At 41.2% G+C, this 18,527-nt stretch overlaps 1 protein-coding gene across 33 annotated transcripts in view; it reads left to right on the forward strand.

The window, feature by feature from the left end:
* The first annotated feature begins 11,161 nt into the window (after positions 1-11,161).
* camk2g2 (calcium/calmodulin-dependent protein kinase (CaM kinase) II gamma 2) overlaps positions 11,162-18,527 on the forward strand; it is a 101,712-nt gene continuing 94,346 nt past the window's right edge. For all 33 annotated transcript variants that reach the window (XM_037538734.1, XM_037538742.1, XM_017715838.2 and 30 more), the window contains exons 1-2: positions 11,162-11,363; positions 13,348-13,442. In XM_037538734.1, coding sequence (XP_037394631.1) covers positions 11,299-11,363; positions 13,348-13,442 — 160 coding nt within the window. In that variant the 5' untranslated portion in view covers positions 11,162-11,298. The remainder of the gene's footprint in view (positions 11,364-13,347; positions 13,443-18,527) is intronic.

An 18,527-nucleotide genomic window follows, 5' to 3' on the forward strand; every position in this document is an offset into this window, starting at 1 on the left:
TATTTGTGCAACTTTTATGGCAAGAAAACAAATAAAATAAGATCCCTCAGTAGGCAGCATATTTGAGGTAAGAATTGAGACAGCGTTCTTGCTGGGGGGCACGTATATGATATTGTAAAATGCTGCCTATTTAGAGAGCTCACTAGGCTCTGACATTCATTCACGGTTACCCATGGCTACTACCTAAAACTGGCCTACTGATTTTGTCAGAGTTGTGCTCTGCATCAATCATAAGAAAGCCTGTAAGGTAGACTTCTGTTCTGGTTTAACAGTATAATTAACAGAATGATTATTTTGGGAAAACCGAAAAGGGAAGTCTTTGTCATTTATAATAGTCTTTTCATTAGAGACCCCTCTCACTCTCTGCCTTTCCTCATATGCCTCCTCTTTGCACTCCTCCTCACGCCTCCCTATTTTATCCTCCTTTTCTTACGCTTTTTTTCTCCGACTGCCTGCTGTCATAGCCCACCTTAGCCAGAATAATGTGGAGCTTCTTGACTCTTCCTCCACTCTCTCCTCCACCATCTCTTCCTCTTTCTTCTGGCTTCATGAGCAGATCAGGTCGGTTCAGAGGTAAGAGAGAATATGAGAGAAGCATGAGAGATGAGCTGTGCTCTGTTACATAAACAGAGAGGAGGAGGAAGAGGGGGAGGAGGAGGAGGAGGAGGAGGAGGTCCCTCGAGTAAAGACGCTGTGTGGCTGCACATAAAACTCCTGGCCCTTGTGTTTATCCCTTGTTCTATATCACCAACAAGTTCACAAGCATCACTTCACTGAAATCTATATTCCTTTCATGGTGAGGAGTCTACAGACTATATTTTATATAGTTGTGGTTGATTTTCTGTGTCTGCTACTAGGACGTGAAAGTTTTTGGGGATTTTCATGAAGTTCACAGAAATACTCAGCACGTTTGAACCACATCAAACAGATCATGACATACAGAGCCTAATTACCACATAGTTAAGGGCACATTAATGACAGAGTCACCTTCGCTGACCTCATTACAAATCCATTATGAAACCAAGGCTGTCATGGAGCAGTCCAACACAATGCAGAACTTGACCTTCACATCTACTGTCAATCTATTCAATGGGCTGCCTAAAAGGTAAAGGGAATATAAAGTATGCAGATCATTTTAACAAATTAGTTCAAACTGCAGCCCCAGAGTAAAAATTATATATAGTACACACACATATATGTATATATACGTAAACACACACACACACACACACACACACACACACTCACACACATATATATATATATATATATGTGTGTGTGTGTGTATACGAATATATACATATACACATACACATTGAGACAGCGTTCTTGCTGGGGGGCACGCATATTATATTGTAAAATGCTGCCTATTTAGAGAGCTCACTAGGCTCTGACATTCATTCACGGTTACCCATGGCTACTACCTAAAACTGGCCTACTGATTTTGTCAGAGTTGTGCTCTGCATCAATCATAAGAAAGCCTGTAAGGTAGACTTCTGTGTGTGTGTGCGTATATATACACATACATGTATATTTATATATATATATATATATATATATATATATTCAGTATTTACATGTGTACAAGGTTTATGTTATGATCTATTTAAACCCAAGGCATTAATTTAGAATTCTAGACTCTGTTCTGTTCAGTTCTTTGTAAAGTCTTGTGTTGGCCATTTTTTCTCATCTTGCTTCCCTGGTTTTGACCTCCTGCTTTAGATTGTGATTCCTGAGAATTGGCGTGTGTTTTTGGGACTGTCTGTATAATATGAATTAATAATACTATGAATAATAAAAAGAATTCTGCTAGCACATGCAGTTTCTTTATGGTGTGTTACTGTGGCCAAGATACCACAGACTGCTGAGAGACAACAAGGACGTTCAGTAGTACGTTGTTGTATATTGCAGTCGCTTCATGAACCTTTCAGATCACACTTACAGTTATTCATTCAAAAAATTTGAAAATTCATAACACAACTCAAGCACAAGTTACAGCAATGAGCGCTTTAGTGACAGCCAAGCCTGGCCAAACTGTCTTCTTGCTTTCTACTGGTCAGTTGCCGTAGCAAAAAAAGCATTTGAGTCTTCAAAAATGAGCAGCTCATTCTCTTATACAGGCCTCTCCTCTACTAGCTATTGTGGCTGTTGGAATAAGGCTGGGACTGTTCTGGTGCTGCTTTAGTTGGTCTCCCAACTAGCATGGTCATGCTGGTTGACCAGCATCCAAAACACAATGTATGCTGGTATTTGCTGCTTTTTGTAGAAGAGGAAACTTCAGTCATAAATTGTAGATATTTTGATCTTGTGTATTTTTACAGTATCTATATTCTCTATGCTGTAGCTTGTCTTGTGTGTTTAGGCTGTCTTCTCAATGTTATGCTTTATGGGAGAAGACCAGAACTTGCTGAGTCTTGCTTTACTATGAGAGGTTTTTATTTATTACATTTTTCTGCCCCGTGCCACCTGCTGTGTTTGTTCCCATGACTTTCCATTTTTTCTCTATTTAATATTTTATGTCTAAATATATAATTCTGTTTTCCTCAGTGTTTCACTCTCATATTGCTGCTGTTCTTTTCAGAGCTGCAGCTCGTATTGAGAACAGCATTGCTCAGCACTACATCATAAAGTAGTTTTTCATTATGGTTATCACATTCCTCGTCTTCCTTGCCTTCCACACCCCTGTCTTTCATATTCTGTCCTTCTTCTCAAAACTACACCAGAGTAAACCCCAAGCCAAATGATTCCTCCTTCCATCTACCAGCCAGCCATATTATATTTAACATCAATTCATGTCATCAACTAATCATTAAATTGTGCAAGCTCGTAAATTAGCAAGGTCAACTGTTGGGAGGAGAGGAGATAATGCAGCGTCCAACTCAATAAAGAGGCACTTGAGCTCCTAGTGAAACTTTAGTGCTGGATCCCACTCATATATAGGTCAGTGCCCAGAGACAGTGCTGACTGACGCCCCCATACAGCATGAGTCATCCTGGAGCGCTTGTTGAATTTGGCACTTAACCTGAATAGCCACTCCTAATGCATTACTGTAGAATGCATTATGTGCAAAATGGGCACTTTAGGAGCAGCTCTGGATCATGACGTCTGATAGACAACAGAAAATAACAAGAACAATACAGCAATTACTTTTTTTATTCTGTTTTATACAAAATAAGCAGTTGTGTGCAAATAAGTAGAGATGTAACAGGAGTTAACAATACTGGAGTGGAAAAAAATCTAAAGATATACATTTACATTTACATTTACAGCATTTAGCAGACGCTCTTATCCAGAGCGACTTACAAGAAGTGCTTTGTCAATCTAGAGAAAGTATCTTTGCTAGTTACCAATAGCTTAGAGAAAAAGACAGTCCTGAGCTCAGATACTGCTAGAAACAAATGTCACTGCAGACACCAAGAGAAAAAGAACCAGAGTTGAACGCAGAACTCTGTGCCATTCAATGCAATACAATAACAATAAGATACAATACAATAAATAAAATAAGTGCAGCTTATAGTTCAATGCTCATTTAAGTGCTGTGTGAAGAGATGAGTCTTCAGTCTGCGTTTGAAGACAGCAAGAGACTCTGCTTTTCGGACAGCCAGTGGGAGTTCATTCCACCACCTGGGTGCCAGTACAGAGAACATTCTCGACGCTCGTCTTCCGTGCACCTTGAAGGATGGCGGGTCAAGCCGAGCTGTACTCGAAGCTTGAAGGGCTCATGGTACAGTTCGAGATTTTACCATTGCCATCAAGTAGGTAGGGGCTGGTCCATTTTTGGCTTTGTAGGCCAATATAGAGGAAATGAGATGCCTAACAACTGTGCAATACCTGGTAGACCTCAGATAAACAGTACATAAAGCTTTCATCTTTGAGAGATAGGAGAAAATCAAGTTCCAATCAATCCACAGGTGTTTCTGTCCATCCTTCCATTGTGAGAAGACAGCTAAAGGCTTTGGGTCTGAAAGGATGTGTAGCTCTCAAGAGGCCCTTATTGAGAAAAGAAATAAATGAAAAAAGAACATTTGCAAATCAAACAAAGAAGCTGCTGGTGTTCTGGTGCCACCACAGAGTCTAGGCTTCAACATCACTGAATGTGTGATTATTTGAATTGTGAGAAGCAGAAAATGCAACCAAGACTGAATGTTGGGATTGTGGTAATAACTGTAAACAGGTCTCCCAGATGGAATGGAAGCTGCACTAAAGGCAAAGTATGGCCACACTAGATAAAAAAAAATACAGATTACATTTAGTTGTTGTGGTTTCTGTGTTGTTGTCTGTTAAATATAACATTTTCTGCTTTTTATGATGTATGAACTAGCTATTTTGACTGTAAATTAAATAAATGACAGGGGTGGTCTCTGACCTTTGTGGAGTACTGTGTACTACACAGATTAGTTTGGCTCAGATAAATAAAACTTCTCAAATCAAACTCTAATGTCTGCCATGTCAGCCATCTAACGAACTAAACCCCCCAAAAAATCACAGCCCTTGGAATTTATAGATGACTTAAAGGAAAAAAAGCCATCATTTGAAAGTGGCTTCCTGATTAGCTTGCTGTACAAAGACTCTAGAAAGGAAATGTTAAGAAAAAAGAAAGAAACCAGCAATCCCTGCCAGGCTTGAGGATAAGTCCTGGAAAAAGAGGACATGGTCACCCTAGATTTATGATGACTTCTACTGACTCGTATGATGAAGTTAAACATGATTATAATCCACTGATTCAAATTTTAAGCTCAGTTTCTCAAAGCAGTCCTTAGGGTCCACTGCATGGTTGAGGCCATTAGAGAGAGCAAAAACGTGGCCCCTGAGGACTGGTTTGAGAAACACTGCCCTATATGACTGATATATAGAACATGTGTCTGGCTAAAATAGTTTAATTCCATATAGAAAATGACCTGAATATGGTGTAGAGCAGCTCAAATGCAATACTTTGCAGTGAAATTGATGCTGTTTGGCAGGTAGCCATCCACCCTCAGTAAGCACCCCTGCTGCCTAGCTTATGCAGAGCAGTGCCCATCCCAGCATGCATCTGCCCACGCTCCCACAACCCCCTGCTCCCTCCCACCTATCAAGCCAGCACAGCACTGCTCCAAAACACATAGCAGCCACAGTGCCATAGAAACCCTGCAATTAATGCACAGCTACCACTTCTCTGCGCTAATTAGGCTTCTACATCAACCTGCCTCTGAGAAATTATAGACCAGACACTGCACAAGTCCAGCACTCAAAGCCAACTTTCACCTTCTCATCTCAGCAACAACAAAATGAGCATTAGCTCAAAGCCAACTGTAATGCAGTCTTCTTTCTCTTCATGGCCTTCTCCAATTAAATCTAGTCTCTGCTGTCATATGAAAACCTCATAACTCCATTGATCTTTTCACATTCATTAAAGCTGAGAATATGGTGTAGTGTAGTGGTTAACACCTCTGCCTTCTACACTGTAGACTAGGGTTCAATGCCCCACCTGGGTAAGCACCCTACACTGTACCAATAAGAGTCCTTGGGCAAGATTCCTAACACCACTTTCGCCTACCTGTGTAAAATGATCAAACTGTAAGCTGCTCTAGATAAGAGCGTCAGCCAAATGCCATAATTCTCATAACTATCTAAAGAAAATGCATCAACTTTGATTTATTTGCTTACTGTTGCTGTCGTAACAAAGCGCTGTTCCTCTGAAAACAGGGGGTGTATACAATAAAAGTAGCACCACATGAAATACTCTTATTGACTGGTCATTTTATTAGCTACATCTACCACAGATGCACTTTGTAGGTTGACAGTTACTGACTATAGCTTATCACCAACCCTCTACCTTGTCCATCAATGGAAAGAGACCAGCGCTGTTTATCAGGTGTTATTTGGTTGGTGGACCATTCTTAGCACTGCAGTGACACTGACATGTTGGAACATTGTGTTTGTAAGAGTGTGTTAGGCACACCAGTGTTGCTGGAGCTTTTAAACACTGTGTACACTCACTATCAATTGTATCAGACACACCTAAACTTGTTGGTCCACCTTGTAGGTGTACACTTAAAGCCCGTACCTCATAAGCATCATTCATTCTGTAGCCTTTCATCAGTGGTCAGTTTCTGACCACAGGACCACTATTGGCTGGATGTTTTTGGTTAGGGGACAATTGTCAATGCAGCAGTGATGCTTAAACCCCCAGCAACAATGATGTGCCTGATACAGTCATAACAGCACCACGATGCCACTATTATGCTGGTGTCACTGCTGTATTGAAAACAGTCCACTAGCCCAATGACACCTGGTCAGTGGTGGTCATTTTGATGGATGCAGAGGGGGCTGATAAACTGCATTAGCTGATGGTCCACATTTAGTGATTTTAAACCTACAAGGTGCAGCTGTAGTAAAAGTATCTGATAAAAAGGCCTATAAATAACAGCACTTGTGTGTTTTTTTTCAGTTATTTTTCACACCTAGTATATTTCAGTGATACAAACAGTTTACAACAGCAACAACAAACAAATAAATAAAGCTGCCACATTTTGTGAAGATGGTTATGACAGAGAGCACTTAAGAACAGTGAAATACAACAAAGATGAATGCAGTGACGAAGATATAAGGCGGAAGAAAAGTGCTTCATTGTTTGACACACGTAATGAGGCATGGTGGATAGTGTTGCCCTTCCATCCCTCCCACCCAGTCACTCTCTCTGACACACATACATCAACACAAAGCATAACACCAACAGAAACAGCATGTGATTACAACCATGACCATGAAAAATTGATGGCAGCTATGATACAAGTCTTTCAATCCTCCATAAATAATACTGTGCTTGGATAATGTTACTCATATTATTCTGAAATTACATTTTTTTACACATGATGAAACTTCAATCTGCTCAACCTATAACCCTGTGGAACATGTCAGTCCACGTCTTTTATAAGTAGGCCCACTGCTTTCCCTCATGGGGACAGAGCTTTACTTACATGAAGTGGCAGCACTGGTTAATTAAAAGGATGGAGACTCAATAGTTCCTTGAGGACAGATGTGCATCCACTGAGGTCTCAGGCTGGAACTCCTGCTTTTTTTTTATGCTACCTCAAACATTGGCGAAATGGAAAACTGGCCCAGGACCTGCATAAAAAGGCAACTTCTATCAGTAATAGACTTAAAACACTGGCCAAAATTTAAGGCAACATCACACATCCTTAACTAATGAGCCAACCACACATGCAAGTTAAGTGATACTTTTTTAATCCCACAACTGGGGAAATTCCACCTCTGTGTTTAACCCATCCGTGAAGTGAAACACCACATACACACTAGTGAAGACACACACACTAGGGGGCAGTGAGCACACTTGCCCGGAGCGGTGGGCAGCCCTATCCACGACACCCAGGGAGCAATTGGGAGTTAGGTGTCTTGCTCAAGGACACCTCAGTCATGGACTGTCGGTGCTGGGGATCGAACCGGCAATCTTCCGGTCACAGAGCCAGTACCTCCAGCCCACGACAAGAACAGTTCATTATATAGTAACAAGCTTTCATCAATGTTTATACACCATTTCAGCCTGTGTATGATGTTGATATACTCAAAAGATCTGTATCTTGGCTGTTGAAGTAACACTCTATAATGAACTGTTCTTGACTAGTGTAGGTTAGCTAGATTATTCAAAGCCCACTGAAATCTAAAACAAAAAGGACATTGTTTAGCTGCTGTTAAATCCAAAGGCTTGACAGAATATATATAACTCTCTTATACGAGTTCATTGTGACTCAAATTCTGATAGCTGTCTGTGCAGGCTGTAGGTAATAAGGAAGCACACATGGCCTGTGTCTGCAGTGCCTACTGCATAAAAGACAAGTTCCACAATTTTACACAAATGAAACTGGGCTTTGGGGAGCAGCTTGTTGACAGAGCTGTCCTCTTCCCTCTCTCTTCTCTTTTCCGCTGCTGGGCAGAATGTGCAAGTAAATTAACTAAGTTCTTGCTGCATAATTGGTTCACTATTCAAAATTAACCAACAAATGCGATCACTGCTTGAATGATTGTCTCCACCCAGAAGTAGAAAAATGTACAATAAAACTGCACTTAAATTAACATATGGGTACTGTGTCAAAACCTTTTAGAAGTTTTAGTATAGAGTCAAAAATATACTGAGGTTTAACCTTTTGTTTCTACATTTATTAAAGCAATAAGCCACTTGATTTTATCAGGGTGTTCTTCGGCATGAAGCAAAGCGAAGTGCCTAAAACTCCTTTCCCGTGATAAAATCACAGAAACACACAGCCTCAAGTGGCTTACTGCTTATATAAAACACCGGCCAACATGAAATATGATAAAATGCACAACGTTTCAAGAAATGATTTACGTTCTTATTAATAATAGTTGACATAAAAACGTATTCCACCAAAAAATGTATTTCCTTTAGAGCATGGTACTGTTGCCATGCAACCATGGACTGCTGAAAGAGGAGAATGCTTGGTTGCCCATCGCTGTACACTGCAGTCATTTAATTACTTTTTTGACTTCTTGTAGTATAACAATGAACATATGACAAGACAGCACTGTTTGATGCAATAACTTTTTGGTCACCAAATTTCAACTGCAAGTCTAATTTAACACCACTCCAGCAGCACCCCTCTTCTCAGGCTGGAGCTGAAACTCAGATGGCTCCCTGCTCCCTAATTTAAATACTTGATCCTGCACCCCAATGGTGCTAAATACAGCTAAGAAATAGTCATTTCGGACATCCATGACACATCCATGCTCTATAAATGATGCACTATTTGGTTTCAGAGTCTAAAATTCATGAACTTTCATAGCTAGCACACTGTTAAGGAGATACGGAGCCATTTGGGATTTCAGCCAGGGTTTGACGCTACTTCTGACTGAAACACAAACATTTGAAGTGCGTAATCCATTCAAGTGACATTTTCTTATACTGCCATTTTACAGTTAATCATACCATACATACCTTAATTCAAGCCTGTGATATTAATTATGGAGTTGTTTAGTCTGGTGGCAAAACTGAGCCAGCCCCTTCAGTTTAAACAGAAAACAGGTTCCTACTTCATCACTATGATTGGTTGTTAATGTGAGAAGCGTGAAAGTCAAAGATTATTCCATTAACAGCACAAGGGTTTTTTTCTTGCTGTGGCATAGTAATATACGGTTGAGTTGCTGTGAGGTGGTCATTCTCAGCATTGCAGTGACACTGACGTGATGCTGACATGTTATTGTGTGCTGTGCTTGTATGAGTGGAGCAGTTTTTAAGTCAGTTCTGACATAGGCTCCAGCACCCCCCGCGACCCTGAAGGAGAAGCGGCTTGGAAAATGGATGGATGGATGGATGGATGGACCCAATCACATAGGGTGCCACCTAAGGCCCTCCTCTTGGTTCTAAATCACCTGTGTCACATGCCCTTTGAACCCCTGCAGCAGGCTACTTTTAAGTGAGTTTCCTTAAAGACAGCCCTTTTGCTCACTGTTTCTATGCCTAAGTGTCTATGTGAGCTACAGTTGCTTTCCATTAGCCCCATGTGTCTCCAGAGGAGCCTGATGATGCATATGGTTTGTTGACACCTGACCCAACCTTCTCATTATCACATATAATCAGTCCATCAACCTAGCGGCTTACACAGACCAGTCTGATCCTGGGTGGAACCAACTGTGTTTAGTTCGACCTCTGAGTACCTATGTCACTGCTACAACTGGACTTCAAAGGACGGATCAGTTGTTTACATGCTTCTTTAAATCAAGACAGGGTTTGCTGCTCTCTAAGCAGTGGCTCTCCCACTGGGATGTGATCAAGCTGGTGTACGAGGCTGCTGGCCGGTCCCTACCTGCACCAGGTACTGGAAACTTCGGAAGAGCTTCCTGGGCTGCCTTCAAAGTTGTCTCTCTAATTAATAGGGGTGCACAAAGTTGAGTCTTGGGCTGCAGAGCGACACGCCATGAGGACCAGGAGCAAATGCTTGCGCTAGTCATACTGGTATGTGGATGTGAGGATAGCTAGCTGCTCTACCAAAGTGTGGTTGAACATTTTCACCAACACATAGTCTTCCTGATACCCAGCCACTTACACAGGGTGGAGAACACTCTGGATTCAAAGTTGCACCTTTGGCCACCATGAATGGACAGTTTCTTTTTTCTGATCTGTTGTGCCATTAAATCAGAACCAGTTAATACTGAAGAAGATCACACAAATGAGTGGCTAACCGCTAACAGGCTAATAGCTACATACACAGCACCTACCACAACATGCTGGATTCCATCTGTTACTCCAAAACCAGTCTCTTCTGGCGTGCTCTCAGATTAATTGTCCTCTAAAAGGGTGGTGTCTGAGCATCATTCACTGAAACTGGTTCAATCTGTAGCCAAACAATTCTGTTTTCATATTTCTGTCAATTCAACACCAGACATTCAAATTTGCACACTCAGTTATGAGTCTTTATCTTCTAAATGGGTGTTTTTAAGCATTGGTTAGCTGAGACCAAGGGTGTGCTGTAGTGGGATGTAGGTAGTTACAGCTCCAAACACCAGAGAACAGGTTTAATTTGGGCTTTCTGTTCCTCTAACACAAGCCACTCAATGGCCAGTGGTCGAATAGTCTGACTAACCTCCCAGTCGGTTGACACCAACTGTAGCGTTAACGTTTTTAAGGACACTGCTTAAGCTGGGCTTTATTAAAGGGCTGTAGGTGGCCACAGCCACGCTGTACACAAGAGAGTTTTTGTCTTTGACTCTAAGCTTAGCTGCATCTTGTTTCCTAGACTGTCAGCATCAGACTCATTCCTAATAGAACACACTCGGGCTAGCCCAGCCTTCATAATAAAAGTCCTTGTCAGAACAGCCCAAAGAATGAATGCTATAGAACTACCGCTTTAAAATGAACATTATGAACCACTGAAGTGACCGCTCAAAATCCTAGCGATTTCCCGGTGTGTATACTGCGTATACCTGTCCACCATGTAGACTACACCACTGTCGGTTTTTGCGAATGCATTCCGCGTGCTGATCCTAATGCACACCAGCTGTTGGCTGGAGACCACCTTTCTTGCTGAGACTGTGTGTGTGTGTGTGGCAATGCAGCATCTTGATCTCGGACTTAACGTCTCTACTTCCATCTCCTTTCTCTCCCCACGAGGGGGAAATCTCGCGTTTTTCTCTCTCTCTATCTTGCCACCTCCACTAGCAGCACTACAGCACCTCCTCCTCACCCCCCCATCCCTTTCCCTTTTGCGTGTACGAGATCAGCCTCCCCGAAACCTGAGCGAGGCAGAGCCACCGAAACGAGAGGCGATATAACACCCTCAGCACAACATGGCTACAATCGTAACCTCGACCAGGTTCACAGACGAGTACCAGCTCTACGAAGAGCTCGGAAAGTAAGCAAGCAGCAGCGCTGCGGTTTCTGTTTGTCTGTGTTGTTTTGTTTGTTTTTTCGCCGCACAGCGAGCTTCGCCTTCTCTTTCCTGGCTCGTTCGTTGGGTTTGTGTACTTTACTTGACCGGAGCCTCTGCCTAACACAGCCTGTCAGACACGGCAGGGCAACCAGGAAGCCTGAGCGTTGATAAATGTGAGATGTTCGCTCTCGGCTGAGCTGCTGTGTAGCGTTGCTGTAGTTTCTCTTCGTGGCTCTACGCTGAGGCACTTTAATGTCGTGCTAGCTCGGTACAGGAGGCGAAGCTAGTTACACGCCTGCCTGTGTTTTCCTCGTGAAATACGCGGCTGCTGTGCCAAACCAGCCGTCTGAATTTAGGCATAGCGATGCATCGAGTTTAGAGATGGTTTTATGTCGTTTGGCCGTGTATTTCAACGAAGCTGAAGTTAGCCGCTTTGAATTCCCCGTTCGACCTTAAACGGCACAGCATTTCCATTCGAGCGAACCGCCACCAGAACGTACCCGCTGCACCATTTAAGGTGGAATGGAAAATTAGCCTTGTGGCATTTCACACATCAGTAAACGTTTACTACCTTTTTTGAAAAACGAAGGTAGAAAGCAACAGCAGCCCGCTAACGATAGTTGTTGTTAGACTGCCAGTTACCTGTCACCTAAAGCAGAAAGTTGCCCGTTACTGCATTAACGTTAACCTGGCTAAGCCAACAGACTATGTGCCACCGTCGTGTGCGCTTCAGACGCTCGGATTCACCGCGTTTTGTTTGTCCAGTCTCTGATGGAGACCCGCAGCCTGCTCTCTAGCGTCCGCTGGAAATGAATGATGTGATCGCTGCACGCAGTCGCCTGGAGCTTCCTCGCCTTGCTGTAAACCGCACTAGGCCTGTTTGCGGACCGTGTTATTTTACTGCGTAACAAGCTGCTCCCACACTGGGCTACTTCAGCAGTGCGGTGGTGTTTGGGCAGCATGGTGCCCTCCACCTGGAGCTCTCATCGCAGCATCCATTTCTCCATTCCTCTGAATGGGCACTAGTGCTGTGTGTACACTTTGTCCATCACAGTGCGCCTATTTTCTGACATTGCATATTTATTTGGGTGTATCATGGTTTCCCTCTCATTAGATTTTTATGCATTGAGTTTTTATCTAAGTTAGACGTCTTGGGGTCCAAAGCATGTATGGGTCAGAAAGTGACCAGGAGACAGCAGTCTGTTTAAACACTTGGAGATCATCCTGCAGAACTCGATGAAATACTTGCATTACTGCATTATGGTGTTGCGTATAAAGTGTAATTGCTAATGATGGAAAGTCATTTATTATTTAATAAATTAATGATCATATTCATAATAGTCATAATAATTGGGGATGCAAGGATCATGAATTCTTATGCCCAATTTTCATTTCTTTACAGCTGAATTGGCAGAATATTCATTTGCTGATATTTATTTATTTATTTATTATTATTTTTTTAGACTTTTTTGAGCCGAAACTCACACTGTGTGGACAAAGTTGAACATAAGAAAGACCCTACCACATTTCCCAAACTTGTAGTATAAAGGACTATTACTTGCTATTTACATTACATTTTAAAGGTTTAACTTCAATGTCTGTTTGAATTACATAAAAAGTAAGATGCATCTAGCTGTTTAGTGTAAGTCGTACATAATTGTGCGTTTAAATACAGTAGGAGTGCACTTATTTGCCTCATGCTGAAGTGGCAACGCGGATTTACCAAAATAAAACGGTAAACTGGACGATTTCTGGTTTCATGTTTTGAGCAAAAATCTGTCAATTTTGGCTGATTTACAGTCGTGCATCCTTAATATTGTTTTATTTCTATAGTGCTTTTGTTAAACCCAGATATAGTTTCAGTGTCTTGTTAAAATATCTTTGGTCATGTATAATTTCCTAAAAGTTAGCTGCATGTATTTCCATGTTTGACATTGAAACCCTTATTTGTTTTATTTACAAACAGGGGTGCCTTCTCTGTAGTCCGGCGATGTGTAAAGAAATCAACCGGCCAGGAATATGCTGCTAAAATTATCAACACAAAAAAGCTGTCAGCAAGAGGTAAGACATGCAGTTGTTTGAGTCTTTTGTTGTCCTCGTCTGCACCTAAGCACACTGTCTCAGTGTTTTCTGAAATCTGTGTTCATTCGTTTGCTTTCCTGATGATGTTGCATCAGCAGCCCTGTTCCAAGCTGTTACTTAGTCCCAATGTGCTCTCCAGTTCCAGCCACAAGCATTTGCAAAAAGCTGTTCTTAGCACTTTCTAGTACAAGCAATAGCCGGCAACATCAGATTCCAAAATATAATATTTAAGGGCATTTGAATGTGGATTTACACATGCCTCTCCCTCTTCGCTGGGGATTTTACTGTTGGACATCTTTGGTAAGGTGCTGTCCAAGGAGAAGCTGTGTTTTGTTTAGTGACACTCAAATACAGCAGCTTGAATATGGCAGTGGGGTTTGTGCTTGATGGCGTGTGTTTCTCAGAGTTGGATAATCTGTTTTGGTATCTGTCACCTGTTGTGCTGTATCTTTTATATTTTATTATAATATAATATAAAGAGGGGATGGGATCACATTGCTGCCTGTGTATTTTATATATCGCTGCTGTCGGAAGAAAACCTTGTATCTCCAAAATGGTAACTTTCAATGTAAGTCAATGGAACCAGAATTTTTCCCATGTCATTTTGGGTAATTTCTTTTAGGCCACTCATCAGAAAATTTACAAACAATGTAAAGAGTAAGATACTTTCAAATTATGTCAAAAACTGAAAAATGACAAAAAACGAGAAACAAGGTTTTCTTCTGACAGCAAGGAGATATATATATATATATATAAAATATGTATGTATATATATAAAATATGTATGTATATGTGTGTATGACGATTAGTCTTGTCCACTGACTAGACTAGTTGTCAGTATCATTGGGGCTAATGAAGCTCCCAGTGAGGAAGGACTGGATACATGAGCCTCAGCCTGTTGTTCTGTCACACGAGAAACAAAAGCTGGGGATCTATTTCTGGAAAGTGGACACTCCGTGTACCTGGCCCTTAGCATATCAAATTGAAGCTGTCTTGTTTGACACTGATGGAGATGGATAATTATTTGATTATTCATTCACCTTTTGTATGTTCCCATGTAAGAGCCTGGAAACCGAATGGAAGCTTTTGCTCCTTCCAGAGCTGAAGAGTTCCAGCTTTACTGATAATTGTTAGATTGTTCTTCTGATTTTTTTTTTTTTTTTTTTCCCCCTCTCTCTCTGAAATGTTCACACCACACTTAAGCGAGGTGCCTCAGCATCCACATTCATCTCCAAGTGCTTCAATGAACTTTTCCGTAAACGTAAATCTTTAAAAATCCATTCTAGTTTTCCACAATCATTTACACCATTGTGATGCATTGGTAAAGTAGACTACCCTGTACGAGTCAGTTTTTGTCTCCCAGCTGTTTCTGAACAGCTGAACTCCATAACTTTACCAGTTCTCATGTCAATGACTTAGTCCTTACGTGCTGTGGCATGGCTGCAATACTGCAGATGTGGCTAGCTATCTCACAGCTATGCTCAGCATGTAATTGATGAAGTTCCTTCAGAGTGAGGAGATGAATAGCCTGCTCAGGTATGTCTTTGGTGTCAGATTCTCAAAAGTTCCATTCCGTGTTTCCATTCATGCGAAGGTATTCGTAACACTGACCTTCTTTATATTCCATGCTTAATGACTCACACGAATGGCCAGCCATGCCATTAATGCTATCTGTCCACCTGTTAAGTAACCGTATACTCCACCAGTACATATTTCCAACCTTTTTTATTATAATAGTAATAAAAAGTAAAAAATTCTTCTGCCACAATTGATAACACTTGGTGAATAAATTGTAATGATGTAATAGCATAGATTGCCTAACATTACAGAATATCACAAGAAACAGTGTGGAGGCTTATTTTGAAACTGTCAGTATGAATAAAGCCGTGTTAACTGAGTAGGCCTTAGGGGCTGCACCAGAAGATGGTAACAGTCACTGGAAAAAATGCTTGCATTGATGGAGAGTCATCCTTTGAGATCGTCTAGTTTCTTGGGTAGTTTTGTTTTACATAGCATCTAATGTCATCTTGCCACTTGTCACAGACATATCAGGCTACAGTTAGGCAGCTTTAACCTATGTTAATCCAACTTGACCAAATCTGGACAAACCTATTTCAACAAGATGTGCTTTTTCGCAAATGACATGCACTTTTTTTTCTGATGCTTATTTAATATTGTCTAAGTTGAGTTAACTAAACGTGGTGTAGACAAACCTCAGTTACTTTGGCTGCCTTCGATGATGTTAAGCCGAAAACAGGTGTCAGAAAAGTGAGTGTCATAAACAACAACATAAACTTGAAATGCAAACAAGAGCAGAAAAGCTCTTGAAAAACTGAAGCTAACCAGATTTTTTTCCCCCTTTTTTTGGTTTATAAGAATTGGTATGTTTTGTTGCAAAAGCTTGTCTTCACAGAGAGTTTATGTTGGGCTGCTCACACAAGTTGGTTAGTTAGCTTTGCAGCTAAATTTACTGAATTTTTTTGAATATGGTGGTTATACTTTGGTTGCTTTATTCAGATTTATGTACATTTTAAAGTGATCCTGAAATCAGAACTTTTTATTTGATAGTTCATATCCCTCGTAATATCAAGCACAGTTCTTCATACCATGCCATTCCTGTAATTGTCCATCAAAATATAACTGCATTTGCCAGACGTTAAAACAGTTTTAACCGAGGAATGCTCACCTACGTCTGAGATCCTCTCTGATACCGCATTTCACTAGGAGAGGTCATAGTACAGAAGAGAAGTTATGGTGTCCAGTTTATGCTGATTTTAAATGCTCCTTATGTGCGTCCACTGGAAATCATAATTTCTCGAGGTCCTAATGTAGAGTTAGCCCAGATCCCAGAGTGCCTTCAGGATGTACAAAGAATGAAGGTGCTGCCTATTTTGCCGGTTTAAATGAGGCTGTTAAATTACTGAACCTACCTTGTGGTTCTGAAGCCACATGATGCTACTTTGCTAATACTCTGTTGTTCAGCATGTAAAGAATAACTTGTATTTAGTCCTTCCATCTTTCAGGGCTAATTTCAGGTCATCCAAGCATTCTTTCATTATGTTAAAGATAGGGCTGTCAAAGGTAACATGTTAATTCATGTTAATTAGCTTGTGCGTGGTTGGTTAACTAGAGTCCTGTAGAGAAGTGCACAGCGCAGTTTTCGTGTTTTCTTTACTCCAGCACATTCGAGTGAAGTCGGGGCGTGATATGAACATGGTGTCTCAAATCAAGCAAAACATTAAACTGTGCAGTGTTCTATCCTAGCTGGTCTGATATATCTTTAATAACTACTTAGCTGTAAAATAAGCTGTTTTTAATTGAAGCCCTATTATTCGAATGCACTGCTACCCCACAGGGCAAAATATACAGTTAACAACATGCACGGCTGTATAATTATGTGGCTCAAGTAAATAATTTGCGGACAGAATTCTGGAAACATGTTAATCAAATATGCTCTATAGTTAAAATTGACAGGCATCACCACTGAAAATCTGTCCGGTGCTGTTTTTTTTTTTGCCCATGTGAATATTGTGTCTTCTAAATGAGTTACTGCCAGCGATGAACCTGTGATGTCTGCCTGCCGTGGGAACTGACGACCTGCTCAGCAGAACATCGTTCTCAGCATCTTACTCCAGCCACGCGTTGCTTCTTCCAATTGGCTCTGAACCTTCTAAGCTGCTTCTGTTTTTCATAGTCATTTGTTGTTATCTGGTACTGTTTTTGATTGTCAGCACTGCCACTGGCAGTAAAGCTCTGTTTTTATAACACTGTCTTCCTGGAAGCCTACAAAGAAATGCTCTTCTAGAAAGTTCTGGTGTTCTTAGAAGAAGTTGGTCACATTAACTACTGCAGTTTTAAGTTTACAGTTAGTTATTTCAGATAGTCTGATTCTCATCTGATCAGTTTTGTGTTATGCATTGTGTGCTGTATCAAGCTGGATTTGTTACAGTATTGGATCAGATTTATTTTTTTCCGCCCTCCAGTATGGAATGCAGCATTTTCTGCTGATGTCGGCATGATCCTGATGTCCATCTGTGGTGTTCACCATGCTGAGAGAACCAAAAAGCCTCAACACTAGGTCTGATGGCTCAGTTCTTCAGCTACTAGCTGAATTACAAGAGGTCTTGCTTTTATGTCTTGGTCCCCATGGATGGCCATTAAATGACAAATTTATTTAAAAGACCCCTGGACCAAATAAAAAAAAAAAGCTAAAGTAATGAGATCTGTGCATTTTCGGCTGCATCGGCTGGAATCTTTTCAAGTATCCTGGCAACTGTTCCTCTCCGGACTCTTCATCAGGTTGGCTGGCACCAAATTAAAAAGTAACAGTCCCATTCATTTAGCGGGGACCTATTCAAATGCCAGGGCTCCGTCTCTCTAAATCTGCCTCCACCCTGTGGCCTTAATCAAAGCTGAGTGAGAGCCTTGCTCATGCCAGCATGTTTTACACAGACAGGCCCCGCAATCAGCTGTCTCTGATCCTCCATCCACTCCATCATCTGTTAAAAGGGCACGGCTGTGACTGTTGCCAGTGCCTTATTTATGGGTTCAATATTCAAAGGAAGACAAACAGCAAAACCTATGTAGTTCATCACTGCGCTTCTGCTGTTCGGGACAAAGGGCTTATTGTCCTAAGCTGCTGCTCTGAAATCTGTACTGAGGATTGTGTCTGAGCTTCTTTTGGTCACCCATAGGAAAAGAAGTCTGTTCCTGTATTTGTCAGGATCTAGGTTCAGCCTGTACTTGGAATAGTCAGAAGCAGGGGAATACTCTTGAAAAAAGTGAGCATTGAACACAAATTGATTATAATTGATTCTCGCATTGCAATATCAGCTTGGTTGGATCACCACCTTCAGATGCTTTTCTACTTCCCCAGGCAAAAGAATATAGAAGCTGAACACTGTTCCCAAAGCAAGTCTCTATGCTCTTGGATAAATACATCTAATTTGTGATCTTGTATAAGACAAGAGAAGCAGACTGTAACCTTCGCAGGGTTACAGGTATAAAGAATACGTACTATTCATATCATTTTCTGCTCATGACTTGTTTTTTTCATAGACTTAA

This window comes from Pygocentrus nattereri, chromosome 5 (assembly GCF_015220715.1).
Source record: "Pygocentrus nattereri isolate fPygNat1 chromosome 5, fPygNat1.pri, whole genome shotgun sequence".
Classification (NCBI taxonomy): domain Eukaryota; kingdom Metazoa; phylum Chordata; class Actinopteri; order Characiformes; family Serrasalmidae; genus Pygocentrus; species Pygocentrus nattereri.